Genomic DNA, 24,979 nt, shown 5'->3' with positions numbered 1-24,979 from the left:
TTTGATATTAATGAATGTTTATTGGGAAAAAATATGAACATTACAGATATTTTAATTACACATAGTCCCAGCAAAATGAAATTACAATGTAAAAATAAGTACATTATATTCCTTGGTCCCTTGAGTAGCTGAGATAGTTGAACTATCTTCATTAGTTTATATTATATAAACATCATTAATAAACAATTATGCATAAATACTTCCATTTATCTTCTTGACTCTTGCTTTGCTATTTTCTTCTTTTATGGCCATGATGCCTTTCTTCATCCCTAAAACAAAAAGAAATAATGAAGTACTAAACATTTTAATATTAGTTTCAAAAATTTTATAATTCAGTACAGACAGATCATTTAGAATTCAAACTGTTACTTAAAAAAAAAATCCAAAATAACTTCAAAGATACATTTAAGCTATCTGTCCTGGTAAGGTAAAAGATCAGGACCTGGTTAGCAGATAAATTGTGCAAAGATTAAAGCAAATCGTTATAGCTGAGAAATTCACTTTCTTTTCAGAGTAATGAGTTCCAAAGTGGTAGTGAATACAATTGCATGTTTATACAATTATGAACATGTAGGAGCTTCTTCAGGGATGGAAACTGGAAGGGCTTTAGTGAGTTCAGGAGTGGGGAGAGAAGAGGTTTCAAAACATATTTTGGGGGCAGCCACGTGGCTCAGTGGATACAGAACCAGAACTAGACATGGGAGGTCCTGGGTTCAGATCAAGACTTAGGTAATTTCTAGCTGTGTGACCCTAGGAAAGTCACTTAAACCCAATTGCCAGTCCTTACCATTCTTCTGCCTTGGAATCATTATTTAAAATTAATTCTAAAATAAAAGGTAAGGATTAAAAAACAAAAAAAGACCATATTTGGCACCCATGTTGGCAGCCTTAGTCTTGAGGACTATGAAGCAACACTGACTAGGAAAGGGGTTTGAAATAAAAATATATAATTCAGTTACCCAGATGAGATAAGGGCACCTGTGAGACTTCATGAACTGGGCACAAATGGAGAGAGGCAGTCATATCTGAGAAATAAAGATCTAACTCTTGAAAAGCAATTTTTAAGCAAACCAAACAGACTTTAGGCATCTGGAAAAAAACAGGTTCTGCCAGTTGTATAAATTTGCACATAACAGATTTAATTTTCTTCAGCAAAATTTTTAAAAATTGGTCACATTATTTCTAACAAAGGAAAAACTTTATGCTTTGTTAAATTGTAGTCAATATCTAGTAAATCAATACACACAAAGGGAAGACAGACAAGAGATTTTTAGGTAAAGATTTTATCTTTTTCCTCACTCTATTTCTCATAATAATGCACAAAAACAAACTCTGAAAACCCAAACTACAAATAATCAACTTCATTCCCCATTACTAAACACTTGAATTTAAGCATGTTTAATCTTGTAGGAATTATGGGAACAGAGAAGCTATTTAATGTCCCTATGCCTATTTAATTCCTCAACTGACCCTGTAACCCATTCCATGTCAGAAATGGCTTGCAAAATTTATCCTTGCACTAACAGCAATGGTGTCAAACTCAAATTGAAATGGGGGCCACTAAACCATAAAGGAGGAGCCATACTGGCTGAGTTTTCAAATGTAATATTGTCTATGTTTATTTGTTTTGTTAAATATTACCTAATTACATTGTAATCTGGTTTGGGTAACCCTTAGGTAGGGTCTTTTTGGGGCCAAGTGTTTGACACCTCTGCACTACTGGGCTGCTTTACACTATCTCACATTATCCGGGGATTGGGAGGGGAAATTAATGATTCTATATTTAATTTCTTTTTTTCTTTTTATCCTTACTTTCTATCTGAGTAACAGAAGAGCAAGGGCTAGGCAAATGGGGTTAAGTGACTTGACCAGGGTCACACAGCAAGAAAGTAGCTGAGGCCACACCTGAACCCAAGTCCTCCCATCTCCAGATCTGGCACTCTATCCATTGTACCACCTAGCTGCCCCTTTACATTTAACTTAAAAGAATTCTTACTATGTAAAAGAGAAATCTGAAATGTCAAGTAATTACTTAACCACAGAAGGTGCTGTAACAAATAAACTGAGGAGCAATCCAAGAATGAGCAATAATCAAGAGCAAACCAGAGAACACCAATGTGGTTTTCCATTTTATTGATCAAAAAGGGTCACAAAGTAAATATTTGATTCTGTGAAGGGAAGACTAAATTGGCCTAAATCTGAGCCTATAAATATTAATGAATGATTGCAAAACTCCCAATTGTAAACCTTAAAATTTCTCAGACTTATGAATGTTAGGGGTTTCCCCCATTGGGGAATCTTCTACTTAAAAAAATTCCCTAGCAGATGGTGAGAACTTTACTTGAGTGTGGGGGCTCCTAGCTATGTGAGTGTCCCTGCTCCACCCTACTTAAGACTGCTTTAGGACAGAAAACTGCTTGCTAAACAATGAAAGTACTTTGATCCATGCTTATGGAAGGGACAGGAAGTTCTTTGAATCATGACTGTTTTAGAATTGATACAATGGGATACTAAATACCTATAAAGGTGGGGCAACTTGTAAACTACTTAAACCTAAAAGGGTGATAACTTATTCAGAGGTTTTTTCTAATGAAATTTGTCGACACAGCAGCATTTTTTCCTGACTTACTACAGAGATTAAAACTACTCAGCTGTGAATTCAAAATGGGCGGTCCTTTAGAAACATCTACAGTGATTGGTAGATGTAAGGACTTAGGGGAGGTGACAGAGGAGATTTTGCCCTTAAAAATAAGAGCTTGGATCTCATTCAGGGATCTCAATTTCTGATTCTCATTCTGGAGGAGAGCTCCTTGAGGAGCTCCTCTGAGGGGCTCTGTCCCTCTGGGGTAGGAGCTCTGGAGGCTCTTGAGAGAGAGGCCCTTTGAAACAATCTCTGGCTGGAGGCTCTTTGAGGAAGGACGCTGGCCTAGTGTCACTAGTATCCTTGTTTAGTCAGACCTTGTGGTGAGTGTTAAAAAAAACTGACTGATTTCTCTTTTAAGACTCAGGTCTAGGCCATATTGGCTTGAGGCCCTTCATACTTATTCCTTTCTTACTCTCTCTCTCTTTCTTTGATTACTCATTGTATTGTTAATTAAAATCTCTATAAAACCCAATTGACTTGGGTATTTGAATAATTGGGAATATTTCCCTGGCGACCACCTTATATTTGATTTTAAAACCCAAGACACTGTAGTGAAACATATTTCTGCGGTCAAATTTACTCACCCTCTCTTATATCTATCACAATTTATATCTTCCACTATTTTAACCACTACAGTTTAAGACCTCAACAATTTTAAATCTCACACAACATGGTACTTTTTGACTAGAGGTCATTCTTGATCCTCAGTGGTAATGAAGAGCAGCTAATAAAGATACTTGAAATCCATAGTTAATACAAATACATCACGTGGTGGGGGGGGTGCCCTCACTCATGAAAACCTTTATAAGAGCGGCTGTCATATTAACTACTTTGATATTTTAGTTCTTTTCCCTCACCAGCTTGATGATGGAAATCCAAGACAGGCTATGGGGCAGAGTTGGTTCATTAGCCAACATAGAGTCAGGAAGATCTGAGTGCAGAGTGGACCTCAGAGAAATATTAACTGGGTGACCCTGAGCAAGTACTTTGGTTTCTGTCAACCAATCTCAAGCAATCATGGAAAGCAAAGAATATTGGCTCTATAGAGAAGACCTGGGTTCAAATCAAATTTTGAGCAAATTGAAATTGTCCCTGGGTCTTAATTTCTCTAACTGAAAAATTAAAAGACTGGACCAGACACTTTCTGAGGTCTCTTCCAACTCTTGAACAATAACCCTATAAACCAGTAGAGAAAGGAAAACAAGAAAGACTTCCTGGAGGAGGTCACAATTGAGAAGGGCTTTAAGAAAAAGGTCAGAATTCAGCAGGAAATATAGGGGCAGCTTCCAGACATGAAGGACAGTGTGAACAAATGTGGGAATGTATGAGCCAATCAAAACAGCCAGAAAACTTGGATTAATGTTTAGAGTAAATGGGAGTAGTATAAGATAAAGAAGTGGCATCAATCATGAAGAACCTTGAATGCCAATTAAGAAAGAATGAACTCTATTTCTAGGGCAATAGAAATCCATTTAAAATGTTTAGAGCAGAGAAATGATCAAACCAGATTCATGCACAAGGTAAGATCAGTAAAGATGAAGCATGAAAGAGACGGCAATAAAAAGGTAGAGGAGTGTTTGTAAGACCTTTCAGGAAGCTACTACAATGGTTCAGAAGGGTAGTAATAAGGAATACTAGGGGAGTAGCATTAGGAATAGATAATAGAATTATGTTGCATAAGATAATTCATTAAGTGGAATTAACAGGTTTTGGGTTAGTGATTATAGGAGAAATAAAAGGGGTAAAAGTATAGGAGTGAAAAAGAAACAAAAATTTCATCTCAAGAATAGGAAACTGGGTTAATGGTGGTACTCTACAGTGAAAATGAAGGAAGAAGGAAGAAAAGGCTATGAAAGTAGAGCTAAAAATAGAGATGTACAGGGTGTGAACTAGTGATGGCATCGTCCTTTCCTGCCCCTCAGTTCAGAAATAAGTTTCCTTCATCTCCACCCCTCGTTCCTCACTCTCTACTGGTGATTCAGAAAAGCCCTCCATTTCCCTGGTCCACAGACAATGAGGCAGTCTTTGTTGGTGTCTAAAATTCTAGCTAATAAAGTCCGAGCCATAAAGGGCTCTGAGCCCTCAACCAATTCCCCCCATCCTTGTGAGTGACTGAAGTGGGTAGAAGGAGGTAGATGGAACTGAGAAGTAATGTACGAAGGGGACTATAAAGTCATTAATATTAGAAACACTGAAGTTTCTAAGAATGATGACAGGAGATGAGACAGAAAGGACAATTGTGAGCCAAATGCTTAAGTCATTTTAGTAAAAGACAACAAGGATCAGAAGAGGGTGACATGAATAGAAGTACAAATGTACATTTAAAGTTCTATGCTTTTAAATCAGTGGTTATTTGAACTGAACATATCTTGGCCAAGTAGTGACTCTGCTAACTTCATGTGACTCAGTTTTCCAAAAGAATTCCACAGTGGGGTTTGTATTATGTCACACAGTAGGAAAGGGCAACTAAGTAGCGCAGTGGTTATAAGGATGATCCTGGAGTCAAGAAAGCCTGAGTTCAAATCTGTCCTCAGACACTTCCTAGGCAAGACACTTAACCCTGTTTGTCCCAGTTTCTTCACCTGTCAAATGGGTTGGGAAAGGAACTGGCAAACCACTCTAGTATCTTTGCCAAGCAAACCCCAAATGGGGTAACAGAGTGAGATACAACTAAAATAACCAAACAACAGCACAGGAAGAAAGAAAGAAGCATTAAAGGTCTACTGTGTTCCAAGTGCTTTTTTTATAAATATTATCTCATGATCTTCAAAACAACCCTGTGAGATACTACTACTCCCATTTTACATCTGAAGAAACTGAAGCAAAAAAAGGTTAAGTGACTTGTCCAGAGTCACACAGCTAGGAAGTGTCTGAACTCAGGCCTTCCTGATTCCAGGCTTAACAATCTAAGACCGTATCCACTGCAACACCTACCAGCCAAATGGCATCAGTTAAGTACTCCAGTAATGGATAGGGTAAGATTAACAATGATTACAGTGTATAAGGCACAGCATTATACTTACCTATCTCTCTTTCTTCTTAAGTCCCTATCTCTCTCCTTCTCCTTACTTCTTTTTCGTTTACGTGGGCTCCGACTTCTATCTCTTCTGTGTCTTGAGTGATCGGCATCCTTATGGCTTTCCAGAGACTGTCGTGAATCTACTGAAGCCGATCGCCTTTCCTCCTTTCTGGAAAGCAATATTAACCAATCAGTCTTAAGCAGGTTTGTCTCCTTCCTTCTTTGTGCAAAAGGAATCTGTACTACACCTATGCAAAACACTTTAAACACTGGAATCTCAAAGTAAAACAATCTTCTCTAGAGTGGAATTCAGGCTCAAACAGGGATTTTCTTGTACCACTCCTCTGGAAGTTTAGAACTGAAAGAAAACAGGTTATAAGGCAGTTTCACTTCTAAGGCAATCATATGGCAGAGGTTTCAAATACTGTTATAGTGGTATACCAGGGGAAAAAAATCTTGCCTCGATTAAAAGCAAAAAGTTTGGTGTTGTTTTTTTTTTTGTAAATTAAATTGTTTTAAATGCTCCGGAACATTCTAGAATTATGGCATTATTGGCATATGGCATTATGAATTTGTGAACAGGACATGGTCAGAAAAGAACATTTTGACAGCACCAAGAAAACAACCCACACACCTTCCTGAAGATTTTGCTGAGCTAGAAGCATTTTCAGCATCATCCTCTGCTTGTTCTACTTCCTCCTGCCAATGGCTGCTGAGCTCTGCCATGTGCACACTGATCACATCTCTAATGACCTGGGGAGACAGAGGATATAGAAGAATGTTCCATTCGGACATGAGAAGACAGGCAACTGAGGGGCTTATATGCAATATGCAAAACATGGAACTCTTCAGTCATTTCACAAGTGTTTATTCTGACTTCCTAAGTAAAATAGAAATTCTTTGAGAATAGGGACCATCTATTTTTTTCATAGCCCAATTTTTTCTCAACACCCATCAACTAATGTTCACAGTGATTCTGAAATTGTTTACAACTAGACACAATTTATGTAGAGTTCACTCTTTCCCATTACTGCCTAGGTAAGGTTTTAGGGGGGGGAAGATAAGAAGGTACTCTGAAGTTAGAAGGTTTTAAACAGTAAAATGTAACAATTAACAATTTTGAGAGAAAAAAAACACTGGAAGTAGCACATAAGACTGAGTTAATGGAAATGAATCCAGGAAAGAAGTCAACAAATGTTTTACTATTTTATGTACCCAGTACTCTGCTAAACATAATAGGAAATACACATGGAAATTTTTTTAAGTGCTCCATGACCTCAGTGAAACAAAATATATTAGTTAAAAAAAGGATATAAAATAAATGGTTAAGATTACATGGTGTAGACTGTAACTATAATACAATAAAAAACATTTATTTATTAAGCATCCACTGGATACAAGGCACTGGGGATACAAAAATATATGAGTCCCTGTCCTCAGAAAGACAAGCTCACAAAGATGCCCCTCCTAGGATAAGCAAATCACTTCTAAATTCATTCCTTGATTGATACCACCTCCTTCCTCAGTCTCCTCTTCCTTCTGACTGGAGGGCTGGACTTCCCAACATCTTCCTTTATGAAAGATAGAAACTGGACCCTCAACTCATTTCACTTTGCATCTACTGCTCTGCTTGTTTTCAATTTCCCAAACCAAGACACCTCTCCCCACCCCATCTCTGTTTTCCTTCTACTTTTGTGTGAATGCCAAATTTAGAATCGAGTCAGTAGAAAACATAAAAAGAATCAAGAAATATTTGTGGTCCAGGTAGGAGATAACCAGAATTACTCTAGGTAATAAAAATGAGTTCATTAGTTTAGGGAATTAAGAGGCTAAAGTTTTACCAAAAGACTTAAAAAAAACCAAAGACTTCCTGCTGTCATCAGAAAGTGATTCTCAAAATTCGGTATGAAATTAACCCTAATTTTCTTCCAAGTAGTAAAATATTAAGTATTCTTAATCAATTTATCAGTTAAGTTCATAAAGTGCTCATGATCGTCTATTAAGGAGAATTATTTATGGCTGAAAAATCTTTGTGCTGCTTTATACATTCTGAAAACCTGTTCCCAGCAAAAAGGTAGATTTTGAGGCAAAAGATGCTACACTTTTTCACCTTCCAAAATATGAGTTCCATGGTGAGTTTTAAAAAGTAGGGTATCAAGGCATACAAATAATTTTCTGGTCAACACTTACCTCAGTATAGGACTTTTTGGTTATATGAACATTCTTTGCTCTATAGGACTGACGTCGTCTTTTATAATCTCTCATTTCGGCCAGGATTTCAAGATGAGATTTTGGACCCTTTTGACTATCATCTAAGAGTGAAACATAATGATTATATCTGCAACATGCTTTTTAAAAACAATCAGCATTCATAGTATACTATTACACGACATTGCAATTGTAGTGTCCACTTCAGAACGAAAAAGATTCTGCCTTATGTAAATGGGCTAAGTAACAATGAAGTTAGAAGCAGAGATCTTGAATTAGAGTAAAGGGTTTTCATTTGTCAATTTCATTTTTAAGAACTATGCTAACAGGCCCATAGAATTTCAGATTACAAAGTTGTACTAATTTAGCTCATTTTAAAGAAGTTTTAAAATAACTCATCTTAATACATGTAACAAATATTTACAAAGAGTATTTATCTCAAACCTTGATTGACTTTAGCAGCCAAGTCTACAAAAAGGTCGCTGTCATTTTCAGTGATTTGAGACCTGGACCGCTGTTTCTTTGTCTCTTCAAGGACATAATCAAAGATGGCATGACGATCGGCTTGGGTCAGGTCACAGATGAAACGCTTGTGATTCTGAGGCACTTCAATAGGTACTGAAGAATAAATTCCTAAAGTAGAAAATACAGTGACAAAAAAACTATATGAAAACAAGGTGGAATAAAACTTTTGACTGATTTCAGCACATAAATGTTGTAAAAATGAAACTGATTAATAAAGTTATGACACCAGGACAAATAATAAATGTTCCTCACTGAGCAACTCTTGAACACTTAAAACATCTATTTATGTTGTCAATGTCTTAAATATGCTATGTCCATAGAGAAGGGTTTGATTGTCTTAAATATGCTGTCCATAGTGAAGGGTTTGCTTATTCACAATAGTAATGAAGACAGATCCCAGCAGTGCCAAAGGCAGTAATTACAGCAATAGGCTTACCAAACTTAGGAAAACTCCCTCAAGGTGACACTTTTGACATTATTACTGTGCAGTTTCAAAATTACTTATACTGGAAAGTATCTGCTTTTCAAAATAAAACATACCAATCACATGTATTAAATAAATCAAAATCTAGAGGGCTTTGTGAATTGGGAAGGAACTGGTTGGTATATTCTGAGTTGGTTAATGAGTTCCCCATGCATCTATAACAGTGTCTTCAGTTCTACAAAGGTAATTTATTCAAAGGGGGGAAGAGGGAACCACATGAAAAAACTGCTATAGATGCACAGGGAACTCATTAACCACCTCAGATTTTTAACTGATAATCAGAAGATGAAAGCAAAGGCAAATATCAGAGAATATGCTAAGAGTACAGACTCATTCGAATTCCATCAAGGCAACTAAAGCCAAGAGTGAGATATTCCTGGCAAAAAAAAAAAGGTGGTTCTTTTTCTACTTATGTTAGGGATATTAGTATAGAAAAAGGGTTACGTCTGCTCAGGTTGGGATGAAGGGTAGAATAATGGTCAATGAAAAAAGGACTGAACTAATAAAATCCTATTTCATTTCTGGCTTTCTTTTCTTTGGAATAGGAACAAAAATGGGATCCAGGATTAGAAATCTAAGATAAGTGAAGAGTTACCCTCAATGAGTTTGAGTCTCTACTTCTGGTCAAAGTACCTCCTAGAGCACTAAAAGAATTTGCAGATGTGACTGGTGAACCATTCTGCTGGCTCATTATCCATATTACAATCTGTTTTGGGGAGTGGGCCCTGAAGCTCTGTCCTAGGCACTCCTCTCTCTACACCCTCACACAGTTGACTGCCACAGGCACTATCTCTATACAGAAGACTCACAGACCTATATATACATCCACAGTATCTCCTCTGATCTCTAGGTCTACATTACCAACTGCCTATTAGATATTTCAAACTCGATGTCCCATAGGCATCTCAAAATTGACATATATCTAAAATATAATTCCCCCCCCAAACTTACCTCTCTTCCAAACTTCTCTACACCTTTTGAGAGCATCATCATTCTTCCAGTCTTGAAAGCTCCTAATTTCATCATCATTCTAAAGGTCTCATTCTCACTTATCCTACATATCCAATTGGTTGCCAAATCTTGTACTTTCTGCTTTCTCAATTTCTTTAAAATCCATCCAGTCTTTTCTACCACTTTAGTTCAGGCCTTCATCTCTTTTCTCTTGGACTAGTGCAATAGCCTCCTAATTGATCTTGCCCTAAATCTCTCCCTTTCCAATCTACCCTCCACAGCTGCCAAAGGGATTCTCCTTACGCACAAGTCTGACTTCTTAGAAACCTCATTATAAATTATTGCTCTACTACTTATACTTCAGGCTCCAGCCAAATGTGTCTTCTCTGCTCCTCACACACCACACTTCATCTTGTTTTGTAATGTTCATCCCCTACATCTAGAATGCAGGCCTTCTTCACCTGCACCTCGCAGAATCCCCCAAACTTCCTTCAACACTCAGGTCAAGCACCACCTTTTATACAAACCCTTTCCTGACACCTCCAAATGCGAGCATTCTGTCTCCCTGATTATGGTGTATTTATTCTGTATTTGTTTTGTATATTCTTATGTATGTATGTATGGTTTCCTCTGACAGAATGTATGTTCCTCGAAGGTAAGGGCTGTTTTGTTGTTTTTCTTTCTATCCTTGGCACTTAGCTCTATGCTCGGCACACAGGAGACACGTTATAGCCCATCTTGGAGAATAAGCCATGTAGCAGAATTGGAGAAATGAAAATGCCTCTACTTTCTAGAATCTAGAACATATTATCATGGGATGATATGTGAGAATTTAAGGAAATAGCAATGACTAGTATTTTTTTTTAATTTTTTAATTTAAAAATTTTTTTTAAAAATCATCCCAATCAGACTAACTTTATTTCCTTTCTTTACAAAGTAACTAGACTAATAAATCAGGAAAATGCTATTAACATAGACTTTAATTTTAACAAAGAATTTGTGCAAATCTCATGCTAACTTGTAGGGATGAAAATGAAGATAAATGGACTAAACATCAAGACAATACAATTCGTTTGGAACTGATTAGAGTGCAGGACTAAAAGAGTAGATATTAAATGAACCAATAACAATATGTTTTGTCCTTGGCTTTACTGGCCAGCCTCAGCTATTTCTGAACTATAGCACTCATTATTATAATATCATATATTATTCTCATAAGACTACAACATGCTTTAGTATTCATTGTTACCTGCTCTTAACTTAGTTCCAACCTTTTGTACGTGGTTTTTTAATCTAAGTTGGTTGATGATTTCCTTGTTCATCTATATCAGTAAATAACTTCCCCCAATAGCAATTTTCCCTTTTTTTATTTGCAGAAATGTCATTTTTGAGGTTTTGCTCACCTTTCTTTCCCTACAGAATTGTGAGTAATATCTTACTTATCCTCCAAGATTCACATAAGATACTCTCCTCCTAGACTACCTTGGAACAGTCACTTAACCTAAGATTCCTACTATTTCCCCCCCTGCAACTAGTTCCTCCTTGTTGAAGACAATCAGATCCATACTAGCAATTTCCCTTATTGGATCCTTCACCTTTTTAAGAATGAAATTACCATTAAAGCAAGTTAAAAAAATTATTTGGTACTTTTTCTTTGGGAAGAAACAGAGCTCTAGCAGATGTAGGTATAATTAAAGTCCCCCACTATGATAATATCACATGTCACTAAGCCTCAGGCTTTTAATCTTCTTCCTTTAATTGTTCATGTAGCAAAGTGCAATATTATTGTACAATATCATTACAGTATTACTCCTGCCTCTTTTTGATCTTCACCGTGTTTCTCTTCTCTGGTTCTTGAATTTTCTCAGAAGTATCTCTTCATATGAATACTATTATTATAATGCTTATAAATGCAAGCTATTTTTTAAGTTAAACAATGCTACTCCTCCCCTCCCCTTATCCCATCTACTAAAACATCCCCTAACTCCATTTGCCTATCCCATTCCCTATGAATATAAAATACCTTTCCAGGGTCATATTCTAGTCATCAGTTTCAGTGAATATGGATGAGGCCAAATGTTCCTCCTTATGTTGGGAGTTCTGATTTATTTTAATTATTACCTATTCTTCATACACTTATATACAGACACAAGGCCACTGATTTAATTGCTGGCTCAGATATTTTGTTCCTGAACATTAAGTTCTACACTAGAATTTTTAAAAATCAACTTTACAAATAAAAGATGGGAGGACATGGCTAGACAACATTTCCTGTGGAAAAAAATGTAAGGGTCTTAGTAAACTGTAAATTCAATGAGTCAACAGTGTGATGTGGCAACTAAAAAACTGAATGTCTTGGGCTGCATTGTTGAGATGAGACCTATGTTCAGAACAACAGAAGATAATCATTCTGTTACATTCTGCTCTTGTGTTCAGTTTTGGGTGCCAAACTTTAGGGAAGAGAAAAAAAGCTGAAGCATGGCCTATAAAGTAACCAGGACAGTGAGAAAAGCGGAGAACATGCCATTAGGAGATCAATCAAATAAATTGGGGGTGTCTAATCATAAGAAAAGATTCCTTAGAAAGAATGTGACAACTGTCTTCAGGTATTTCAAAGGACTATCATGTAAGAGGACCAGAGGATCGGACACCCTTTGCTCTTCCCCAGGGGGCAGGACCAAGTGCCATGGGTAGACATTGCAGAGAAGTATATTTAAGCCTGATATAAATATTTCCTAATGATTGAAACTATATAAAAGTGAAATAGGAATCTTTAGAAGGCAGATTCCTACTCACGAGATCTCTTCATGCACAGACTATATGACTACCTGTTGGTAATCAGTGTAGCTGAGATTCTTGGTTAGGCAAGAGTTAATCTAATGGACCATTCAAAATCTGAGATGTGTAGATCAGAATGGAACTACACAAAATACATCATTTGGTAGCTATAATTATTTGTCTTACATTCAGAGATTCCATAATTTTCTTGACCAACATTTATGCCAAATTCTTCTCATATTAAGTCACCATGTAGCATACCCCAAAAAGTAAGTACCAAATTAATTAGAAACCAATTAATAGCAACATCTAGCAATGCTTGTAATTTTCCAAACTGATGAAAAAAATTGGTAGGTACAGTACCTTTTAATGACAAATTTATAAATGATTAGAAGTATTTGGGGATTCAACGCTTTCAAAGTAATCATATGATTTAGATAAAGTAATACAGTTATATTCTTTCCAGACTTCATTGTTTACTAATTCAAATAACAGTTTCCAAATTGCACTGGTTATGATATAGCATATGCCAGGTGTTAAATTATTTTAATTATAACTGGGTTATTGATCCAAGGTAATAAGTGGAGTTAATTTTGTCCTAATATCCTAATTCATAATACAATGCCTAGTCACTGGTTCTTCCCAGATTTTTTGGAGATAAAAAGCAATCTCACTGAAACCCTGGACAAAAAATCGAGGTGAAAAGAACTCTTAAAAGAATATCTGAAGAATTAAACAACCTAGAATGGCAGATGATTATTGATCAGTCTGTAAGTAAATTAAAACAAAAGTTATTTGGAAAATAATTCCTTTATTTGGCCCTTGTGTCAGTACCTTAGCCAAATCAACGGTTTGATTTTGTAAACTTTCTCTATTTACAGTCAATAAACTAGAATGTACTCTTAATAGGCAAAAGAAAGAATGCTTTTGTGTAAGCTCTATTAAAGTCCTCATTTTTATTATATAAATAATTTAAAAATTAATCAGTTCTGTCTAATGCCTAATTACTTTGGGAAAGGGCTATGACAATTGAGGGAAAGTAACACAAATATTAGGAAAAAGTAACTACTGCCCCTACAACCACTATGTTCACTATTTTTTAAAACAGAAACACAATTTATTCCTTAATTTGTTAGGGAGGAAAGGTTTCCCTTTAATTTCTTCCATATCAAGTTACTGGAGGGGGTGTAGGGGAAAGAATGCTAATCTTTCTTTTTTTCTGAAATAAACCAAAAAGAATCCAAGTTAAATATACAATATTCTGCAGCCCATCAAAATAAAGTTTGGAAATATTTTGATACTTTTGAAAGGATATCTGCAAAAAGGATACTGCAAATCTTTTAATAGGGAGTACAATGATGTTCCTAATTCCTCCTTATACTCACCCCAATTACTGAAAGAGAAGAAGGGGGGAAAATCATTAACTAAAAACTGCATTTAATTAATAAGAATGTATTACATGCAAATACATCAACACATTTCTGAAAAAGAAAACAATATAAAATACCACTACAGAAATAAATAACACAGATAAATAATGTTTACTTAAAATATCACAGTACATAGGTATTACACTGGAATGTTCTATTTAGGTGGCCTCTGTCTCCCTTCCACTTTCTTTTACTAACCATAGTTGGCAATTAATTCTCACGCTTCTTTTCCAAAATGTTATGGCACAATTAACTATCCTAAAAAAGTTTAATAATTAAAACACAGCATAATGCATTAGAAATAGGATAAGGATCATTGGACCAAAGATTTGGCACTAAAAGGGGCTTTGGAGATCACTAGTCCAACCCTCCTCTTATTTTCCAGTTAAGGAAGATAGGCCATTAGGGGGAAAGTGACATGTTTAAAGTCACAGAGATAGCAATTAATAGCATCAAACCTTAAACCTAAACCCACTGACTAAATCGACATTCTTTCCACCATATTACATACTGGACTAAACTCAACCTTTAGTACTTGACTTCAGTTTTGTTGTCACCTATAAAATGGAGATAATGCTATTTGCTCTATTTAATTCAGAGGGTTGTTGTGAAAACCAAATGAGAATTTAAATAAAAGCACTAAGAAATGCCATAAGACTACAAACAAACATAAGAGTATGATTATTATTATTATATGTGCACAGTACAAGAATATTAAGAATTTCAAAGCTAAGAATGTAGAATTATAGAGCCAGAGGGAGTTCAAGGAGCATCTTTTCTAATCTTCTTACTTTGTAGGTAAAGAAACTAAGGCATAGAGGAATAAAATGTCTTAATGCTATCTTCTATCACTTATATAATCTTTTTTACAGAATCTTATTGTTTAAAGCTTTATTGATTAAATGAATGACAATGTGAAGCATGAACAGCAACAATATGCTTGTATGTCTATAAATATATGTAGTTAGCAGTTAGAATTCTGTGAATGTGAAGTATAATTGAATTATTAGGTTAGAGCATCACCTAGAGGTGAAGAATCATATTTCATTGATTTCTTAAATACACCTTGCTTAATCTGAGAAGCACAAAAGCTAGACCTGGCATGTGAGTGAGGAGCCAGAAAAGCTAGGTTTCCATTAATGAAAGATGTGACCTTCTACAAATGATTTAAATACTTGATGCCTTAATTTTTTTTTCTGTCAAACAAGTGTAATACCATCTCTCCAACCTACTTCTCTGATACTACTACACAGTAATAGCTTGAAGTACTTCCTTATTCTTTACATTCTTTATTAAAGGGGCTTCTCTCAAGTTAAAACAGGTCTTCCTATATGAAATTAATTGTTTTTCTTATAAAAAAACTGATAGATCTAAGTTTTTACTAATTTTCTTTTATGGAGGAAGCAAGGAACCAAAATTTTACATGCTTACAGTTCTCAAAGTGCTTTAGAATGTCACTTTATTTGAACCCGGAATAACCCTTTTAGAAAGGCAAGAGCTATCATCATCCCTGTTTTCCTGGTGATAAAACTAAAGCTAAGAGACATTAAATAAAGTGAGCTTGGTTACATAAATACTTTAGTATCAGTCTTCTAACTCAAGTGCCTCTCCATCCATGGTGCCTCTCCTGGTACTACTGAATTTGAAGTCCGGAGGCTTGGGATTCAAATCCTAGCTATATTGTTTATTGCATATGTGACTTTAAGCAAATGCCTTAACCTCTCTGGTCTTCATTTTCCTCATCTATAAAATAACACAGTCAAAACATATCTCTTAAGGTCCCTCCCTCCATGATGATCCTATGAGAAAAGGTATAAAAAATACTTTTAAAAGATACTCACAAATCTCAAAAGGCAATTGTACACAACCTTTCAAAATAAGTGTACTGGAATTCCGTAACAAAATCAGACGTGGGAATTAACTTCAGTTAACTAGCTCAAAAGTTAAAGTCAATTTCCTAAAATCTCTTTACCTTTTGGGCAATTAATTAAAATGTTGAAAGTGAAAGGAATCAACTTTTCAGACATCAATTGAAGCTAATTTTAATGTCTTAATCTAGACTCCTGCCTCTGAGCATTATCCACACTTTTACTGTCACTAACAACACCCTGACAATGTTACCACCTCAGCTATTGCCAGTGGTCAGAAATGTCACTGTATTTGCTCCAAAAATCTGTTTAGTATCTTTTAAACTAATTAATTAGTTAATTCCTGTATCTGCTTCTGGGGCAAGATCTTTCTCATTAGTGGAAACTATGAAAATTATTCCTAAAATTTACTATACCTTAAGAATGTTGGTATTGAATGCCTATAATGAGCGAATTCTGGAAGGCCAATTTCTGAGAGCCATCAAAGTAATGAATCATTGAATAATAAAGAATGGAGGTGAGAGGAGCTGGTAACTTGGACCAGAAAAAGACACTTGCTGAGGTCAGACATGTCAGTTATATCTGCTCTGCAAATGAGCTAAGAGCTAGAGGGAGTCTGTACATAGACAAGAAAGAACTTAATTAATGCCCTCCCCCCCAAAAAAAGAAGAGACAGTGTATTTTATCAAAATGACTTGATAAGGAAGAGACAAGCCTTAAGGAAAGAAAGATCAGCCTACAATCACAGGTTAAGAAGCCAAGGAACACTAAGGGGCAATATCAGAGACTCTAATATAGACAAAACAAGACAGAAATGGGTTAGAACAAGTGTTCCATTTCCAGGGGTCCAGAAACTTCTAGAAAAGTTAAGGAAAGGAAAGATGACCTAAAGCATTGGGGGGAGGGAGGGGGATCTCTCAAAATTAGACAGTAATAATGCCTCTTCCAGGAGGCCAGGGACAAGGGCAGATTTTATAAAGTTAGGGCAACTGTAAAGTCGAAAGTCAGTGTAATTTGGCATCAAAGACCTGAAGCACCTACACTGGGAGATAAGACTAGAAAACAAGTTCTGGTTAGGACTATGAATCTCAATTCAGAAGCAAATTCAACTTCAATTTAAGTCAAGTTAGGGAGCTTCATATCTTTGGTTAGCATGCAGGAGAAACAGAGCTGAGTTAAGAGATAGGAAGAAAAGATTGGGTACCACAGAGGCTAACCATCATCTAACTCATGACAAAGAAAGACACTGGCTAAAGTTTCTATCAGAAATCTATACTCTACAAGCCTAATTCATTTCTATGCTTATGGGTTTTTTTTTCCTTTTCCTTTAATTGCCAAGGAAAAGACCCATTTGAAAAGTTTCAATCTGACCAGGCTGAACTAAAAAAATGAGTTTTCTGTATATACTTCAGTCATTTATTAAGTGTCTATTATGTGAAAGCACTAGGAAAAGAACAACTAATGTATTGCCCCTGACCTCTGGAGCTTATAATATAGGGAACATGATACATTTACAAATACCAATAGTATAATTCAGAATGGAATATGATATGAGCATAACAATCATATAAAAGAAGAAAAGAAAAACGGAGAAGGCTTCAAGAACATGGTATTTGAAATGGGCCTCTACCTGCCTTGATTTAGTACATTCCCAGATACAAAGTATACAAAGTATAGTACTGATGGCAGTAAACCAAATGAACTCTGGGGTTCTAGGAGAACCAACCAAGAAATAAGAAGTCAATGGAAATTAGTTGGGAACAGTTATGGATGATGACCTTTTCCTATCCCCTTAGAGGAATGCCTCTGCCATTCACAAAAATGAAATTTAGTACAATGCAAATTTACCTTGAACCTCATCCAAAAGAGTTACTTTGTAACATGCTAAAAAGAATCTACTTGGAAAGCAATCTTACATAGAAAGCAATTCCTCAAAAAAAAAAAACAATTTGAAGAGGTCAATGAGCTCCCTAAGATAGTGTTATGGAGAGAGGCTTTGCTACACCAAGATGGTCAGTCTAGTTACAAAAAGAAGCAGCAACCAAGAGGATTATCACTTCAAAAACTTAAAACATATACTATGGAAGAGGCATGAAGGAAGAGAGAATTTTCACGCATGCAAGACAGAAAGTTGGGGACATCATCTGTCAATCAAGGTGAACATTCCAAATAGAATGTTCCCAGAAAGTCAGTTGGAGCCTAGCCAAAAGAGGAACTGGGAGACTTCCTTGGTTTCTGACCAAGGGAGAGACTAGCTTCTTCTAACCTAGGCTGAGGCTTTGGTGTGGCTGATGTTGGTGACTGACTGTTATATACTGGACTGATTAGAAGAAGACAGAAGAAAATCAATCCTTCATAACTCCCTGACAGACTTTTGTGCCACAGCTGTGACAGACTGACATTTCCCAAAATCCTCCTCACTCTCATTATAGACTAGGGATAACCCCATCCCTCTCACCTCATCTTCCATCCTGTCCTATCTTCCCCAATAAACCTCCTTACTTGAGAAAGAGAACAAAAGTATCTTCTCTAAACCTCACAGTTCACCTTTGAGTTACAAAGAAAGGTGGTTGACTAACGGGGGGAGGGGAAGGGAGGTATGAGGGAGTGGGTGGTAAACTGGGAGGTGAAGGGTGGAGGGTAGGAAATATCTTGATCTATTAGCCATTTAGGGAATTGATAGATACCCTCAAGTATTCTCCTAGTATCTCCTTATAACAACTAGGCACCTTCAGGTTTCCTCTAGTATCTTTCTAGTCACTCCAGAGTATCCATTTATTAATATAAGCAACCCCAGCATCCTATTTTTATTACAATACTCTGCTTGCCTCATATTCTTTTTACATGATTAATCTTGAAGAACAATGCAATTTTGGTTACATGTACCAAAAAATAACTTGATTGCCCCCCACCACAGCAAAATGAGAAGTTTTAATGACAATATTTCATCCATCAACAACTTACTTAATTAAGCTATGTATGACACTTACTTTGACTATAAAGATCACCATCTCTTCCACTTGAAGCCCTAGCTTGTTTAAGTATTTGAAACTGTAAATGCTTATCTGCAAAAAGGAATAGAGGATTTGTCAAAAGGCTTGCCAGAATGGAATCTTAATCACTTGATACTAAGGTATAAAAATTATGAAATTGTTGCTGGTTTCATGTTAAAAACTCAACTTCACAATTCACATAAGAATTTTGAAAAATTAAATACTACACTTAACACAGTTGAGTTTTAGAAGTCTTCCCCTTTTTCTACTTCTACAGTTATGTATGGAGACAGACTTACCAAAGGTAAAAATTCTCTCTAAAGTCCATCCAATTTAAATAATGACTCAGTCAGGTCTGGCTAGTGGCCAAGAGCTTAGAAATACATTTAAGCAACTGTTCCATCACACATGCAGCAAAAGTAGCTGGGTATGCCAAGTGTAAACCTTAAAATTTCTTAGACTTATAAATGTTGGAAATTTCACCATTGGGAAATTTCATACTTGAAGAATTTCCTACTGATAGTGGGAACTCTATTGGAATGTGAACCCCATTGGCATGGGAGGTTCCTTCTCCTCCCTACTTAAGATTACTTTAGGACAGAAACCTTTTGCTGAACAATGGAAAGGGCTTTGACCTATGCTTAAGCATAGAACAGGAAGTTCTTTGAGTCATGATTGATTTTAGAATTGATACAATAGAGATACTTGGAATGACAGAACCAGGTCATGGAACTTCCAATCTCCACCCTGCTCAGGGTAACAGGATTTAGGAAGGGCTGCAGCAAAGGATCAAGATTTTATTATTTGAGAATATGACCTTCAATAGACATGTGCAAAGCCACAGACCTCTGGGCAGTCCTGGGTTAAGCTAGAGCCACCACTGGCACAGGGAAGACATGGACAGTGATTGGTAGATGTGAGAACTGAGGGGAGGGAACTTGGATGGTTTCCTTAAAGATAGCGGAGTCTGAGGACTGAGGTGGTTGGAGAGTTTTTGCTCTGAGAGGTTGTGCTCTGAGAAGCTTGCTCTGAAGGAAGCTGGAGGTGGAGGCCCCTGAGACTGTTTCTCCATTTTGGTCACGTGAGTGATAGGGACTGATCTCTTTTCTTTGCCTCAGCTATCTAAGGGCTTGGGCCTTTGGCCCAGCCTAAGCAGAGGGGGTATTTAAGCCCTATTCCCTTCTCTTTCCTCTCTCTCTCTCTCTTTCCTCTCCCTCTCCCTCTCCCTTCTCCCTCTCCCTCTCCCTCTCCCTCTCCCTCTCCCTCCCCCCCTCTCCCCACCCCCCCCCCCCTCTCTCTCTCTCTCTCTCTCTCTCTCTCTCTCTCTCATATTTTTCTTCCTCCTGTTTGTAATTAAACTCCATAAAAGGTTCTTCATTAAGGAATTACATAGCTGAATTCCTTGGCGACCTTAAATTAATATATATCAGTCTTTTAAAGTGATTTCCTTGTCACACAGGGAACAATTGTGCACATGTGTTAACAATATTTGTTATTGTAGGCACATTCTCAGGCTATGCTGCGGTCCTACTTTTCCCCAGGAAGGATAGGAATGGTCCCTAAAACCATATAAAGTGTTTATGGAAAACATCTACCTATAAATAAATAGGAACCTATTCTCTAAACCATGTACTAAAGAATCAGGTACATTATTCATTCATTCACTCAACTTCATTCCATTTTCTCCTAAGGGAAAAAGATTGATTTTCTATTTGTTAAGGCATATTTAGAACTAGAGTATGTTCTATAGGGAAAATGTGTGAAAATTATTACAGAATTTGTTTTAAAAATAAATCAATGACTTGATACTGACCAAGGTGAACTACAGGTATCTTCGCATTCCCATAAAAAAAGGCAGAATCATACATTTCAGCCTAAAAAAAAAAACAACTTTAAAAAATGTTTTTCTTGCATATCAGAAACTTTAAAATTAAAGTTTTTGAAAATATGTAAATGTTAGTTTGGTGTGATTAAATTATCTTTCTATAATAACCTAAGAATTGGGAAAGCATTAAGATTATTAACCTAAAAAGAAGGGCAATAAGGTATTACTAGTAAACTACAAAATTACTTTTGAAAGGATAACATGCAAATTGATCATTAGATAAGGGGAAAAAAAGCTCAACTTAAAAATTCCAAGTTTCTTACCTAAAGTCTCAAAAGTAAGTTATTCATATTTTTTCAACAATACGGTTTCATTTTTTATTATAAACATTTGGAATACCACACTTCACAAAAACATAAGAAATACATAGACTAATATATGTATATATATATATATATACATATATATATATATATATATGGTACCTCTTCTTCTTTTGTATAATCCAGTTTCCTGAGCCTACAAGATGCCATGTGCTTCACCAAAGATGACTTTGGCATGTGATGATTTGAATCATATGGACATACCACAGTTTCATTCTGTAAAGAAAATAATTATAAGCACAGAATTTAGAGATGAAAGTTAAGCAACTTGTCCCAAAGCATATAGTTAGTAGTGGAAGAGCTTGGACTACTAGAAAGGTGGTTTTCTGAGCTCTAGTACTCTATGCTACTCTTCTTGAACAATAAATTTTAATAAAAATTTATCTACATATTAATGAAGAGAATCACAGGACATAAATAGGCCTTTAGAACTTGACAGTTTCTTCTACCATAATTAAGAGGAAACTTCCACATCAGGATGTCAAACATATCAGCAGAAAAATGAAAAGCCCTATTATATAGTGAAAAGAGTCCCTAAATGTGGATTCTAAATCTAGCTCTGCAATGACCACTGTGTGACCTTAAGCAAAAGCTTAAATTGAGTGTTTCCTAATTTAGAAAATGAAAGGTTTAAATTAGATGATTTTTAACCTTCTAGCTCAATGATTTTATCATTCTATGACTCTTCTTTCTGACTATACTCCTTATATGAAACACTAAAGGAAATCATTCACATAATTCAGTAACTCTTATGAGCAAATGGTAGGGTATGCAACAACTGAACTGTAGGAGTGACAAGTCAGTGTCTGATATAACTATATGGGGTAAACTGAAGTAGGAAACAAGTTCTCCTTTGGTCCCATTAAATAACATTCACATTAATAAATCACTTCCTTTCTAATTCATAAGGAGAATGATTTCCCTAAATTGTAATAACTGAAAAATATTTGCCATATTTTTATATAAAGCATAAAACTATAGGTTTTGCTTAATAAAAAAGATGAGAAGTTGTGTGTAAGTTAAGATTTTTTTTTAACCCTTACCTTCCGTCTTGGAATCAATATTGGTTGGGTATTGGTTCTAAGGCAGAAGAGCAGTAAGGGCTAGGCAATGGGGGTTAAGTGACTTGCCCAGGTCACACAGCTGGGAAGTGTCCGGGGCCACATTTGAACCTAGGACCTCCCCTCTCTAGTCCTGGCTCTCAATTCACTGAGCTACCCATTTTCCCCCTAAGTTAAGAATTTTAAACATACTGGGAAGGTTATTTAAAGAAAACCCAGCAAATAATTATCATGAAATCAAAATTTATAGAACATGTTCTTCAAATGAGTCATACTCATATAGTATATTAATGATTGCAAAGTACTACCTCCAAAATCCTAAAAGACAGAAAGATAGATATTTCAAATGATCTTATCTCAATTTCACAGATTAGGGAATACAAGGTTCAAAAGGGTTAAAAGACTTGGCCAAGATTCAATTCAATTTAATGTGCCAGGAATTGGGCTAAATGCTGAGGATGATACTACAACAACAACAACAACAACAAAACAGGCAAAAAATGGTTCCAACCCTCAAGAAGTTTGCAGTCTAATCCAGGAGACAACACAGAAAACTAAAAAGAAAACTATATACAGGATAAATAAGAAATGATAAACATAGGGAACTACTATAAGGAAGAAGGAATAGGTTGGGAAATGCTTCCTGTAAGTAGTGAAATTTCAGTTAGAATTTAAGAGGCCAGAGAAGTCAGCAGTCAGGGTGAAAAAGCATTCCATTCATGAGGAAGTGCCCAAAAGAGAAAATGCCCAGAGCAGAATATCTTTTTTGTGGAAGAGCAAGGAAGCCAATGTCACTGGATCCAAGAGTATCAGTTAGGGAAAGGTAGGAGGGGACTAGGTTATAAAGAAGCATTTTGTACTTGTTCCGGGAGGCAAAGGGGGGGCCACAGGGGTTTACTGAGTAGTAGGGATTGATTTGGGGTACCAGCACATTAGGAAATTCATTTTGGTGATTGGAGAATTTGGGTCAAATTAGGGCCAGTCTGTATTCAAATGCAGATCTCTTCGGGGTCCCCAAATCAGTCCACATAGTAAAGTTAAATGATTTGCTCAAAGTCAGACATTTTGCTGGTGACATAGCTCAAGGAACTACCCAACCAGTGCTCTTTACTAATTTTTCTTATTCGGTAACTATCTTGGGAAATATAACAGGGATGGTAAAAAAAGAAGAATTCCTCTTCGTTCCTTATTTCCTCCTTATTCCCACCCTCATATTTTTTATTAACTCTACAACTCTTGTGAAATAACAGAACGGATCTACTGGTTGATCTAGTGACAGCTAGGCGATCCAGTGGATCAAAGGGCTGGACTCAAAATGAAGCAGATCCCTGAACCTGAATCCTGCCTCATACACTTACTGGCTGTATGACTCTTAACCTCTTTCTGCCTCAGTCTTCTCATATATAAAATAGATAACAACAGCACCTGTCTAACAGGATCGCTAAGAGAATAAAACTTAAATAATAAATAAACAATAAATAATAAGTAAAGCGCTTTGCAAACTTCAAAGTGCTTTAAAAATGCCAGCTATTATTACATACATCCCAGGAAAGAAAAGGATGGCGCGGAAAGAGTATTAATTATCTGATCAAGGAAAACTAGACTGGCCAGAAGGCCCAAGTTTTCAGCTCCACTAGCAAGACCAACCTCGCCCACTCTCCCTACTTCTGCATTCCCATTGGCCCTCTCGGTCACGTGACGTTATTCGTCCCACCTCCCACGCTGATCTAGCTAGGGAGGCAGGCACTGACCATTGAGAGAAGGCGGGGAGGGACATTTATTAATTTCACTTAGCAGGCATTTAGTAAAGCCGCCTATGTGTTAGGTACTAGGACTACATAGACAAACTCCACTATGCTCTCTCCTCTCTCTCTACCTTTCAGATTCTTACCACAGGTAAAGCCGACCAGAGAGCGGAACAATTAGTCCCCAATCCGTTCCCCCAGTGAGGCCCGATGGAGGAACCCAACAGGCCCCGCCCGGCTCCGCCCCGCCCCACTCGCAGACCGGCGCTTTTCACCACCTGATCCTCACTGTCTCCTTCCCCGAGATTCAGCTCGTCGAGACTCCATCCTAGAGAAGTTGTCACCTCCTCCAGTGTCTTGTAGCAGGTCTCCACGAAGTCACTCAGTTCCTGCTGTAGGTGCTGCCGCTCCTCCAGCGGGGAAGGCTCAACGCCTGGCGTAGTCTCCATAACCGCATTCGGTGGAGCTAGCCGCTTACAAGCGCGCAAAGGCGGCTGGGACATCGGAAGGGGCCGTGGAAAACTGCGTTATCCACGTGACTAGGAGAGCCAATGAAGAGAAGGCGGGCTTCTTGTTACGGAAAAATGCCTGTAGTAGGAACGAATTTTAGCGTCTAAGCTTAACTGCCTTATGGATTGTCTACTTTTCAATCACCTTTTATTAAGCCTCTACCTAAGGGATGTGTGGGGATACCTTACATGTCAGGGCCCTGGAGGAGCTTGCAATCTTTCAGTCTTTATGCTGTACCTTTTCCTACCCAGACTAAAATGGATGGAGTAATAGTGGCCACTATTAGAGTCTATAAGCCCTGGGTTTCTAATCTTTTAACCAGTTCATAGTGAAAACACCATGGCCAGAGGTGGGAAAGTAGTTCTAATTAATAATATTTATTATATGTAATATTTAGCATATCAAATATTAAGTTAATACGAATAATGTTCTGTTACTAATAGAATAGGGGAAGGAGCACTGGGCTATAAGGATGGAGAACTGATGGAAGTAGGCAATGGACAATGAAGAAGCAGGACTCTCATGTTCCAAAATCTTGTATTTTTCACCAGTTGG

The 24,979-nt window shown here is 36.8% G+C and overlaps 1 protein-coding gene across 1 annotated transcript; it reads right to left on the bottom strand.

Annotated features, from left to right (window-relative positions):
- Window positions 1–24,699, bottom strand: SNRNP48 (small nuclear ribonucleoprotein U11/U12 subunit 48). Its single transcript, XM_007487986.3, has 9 exons — window positions 24,193–24,699; window positions 21,211–21,324; window positions 20,714–20,774; window positions 18,898–18,972; window positions 8,316–8,504; window positions 7,854–7,975; window positions 6,298–6,416; window positions 5,668–5,832; window positions 1–269 (listed from the first exon to the last, which is right to left on the bottom strand). The coding sequence occupies exons 1-9, from the start codon at window positions 24,415–24,417 to the stop codon at window positions 230–232; spliced, it is 1,110 nt and encodes a 369-aa protein (XP_007488048.1). The 5' UTR covers window positions 24,418–24,699; the 3' UTR covers window positions 1–229.
- Window positions 24,700–24,979: the final 280 nt, after the last annotated feature.

This window comes from Monodelphis domestica, chromosome 3, assembly GCF_027887165.1.
Source record: "Monodelphis domestica isolate mMonDom1 chromosome 3, mMonDom1.pri, whole genome shotgun sequence".
Classification (NCBI taxonomy): domain Eukaryota; kingdom Metazoa; phylum Chordata; class Mammalia; order Didelphimorphia; family Didelphidae; genus Monodelphis; species Monodelphis domestica.
The sequence above is the reverse complement of the archived record's forward strand: the minus strand, read 5'-3'. Positions and strand labels throughout refer to the sequence as shown.

Coding starts and splice junctions, on each gene's coding strand:
- SNRNP48 (XM_007487986.3), bottom strand. CDS start 24,417: ATGTCCCAGCCGCCTTTGCGCGCTTGTAAGCGGCTAGCTCCACCGAAT. Junction 18,973..20,713: donor GATACCTGTAGTTCACCTTG/GTCAGTATCAAG, acceptor TCCTTTTTGCAG/ATAAGCATTTACAGTTTCAA. Junction 8,505..18,897: donor TGGTGATCTTTATAGTCAAA/GTAAGTGTCATA, acceptor TTTCTACTTTAG/GAATTTATTCTTCAGTACCT.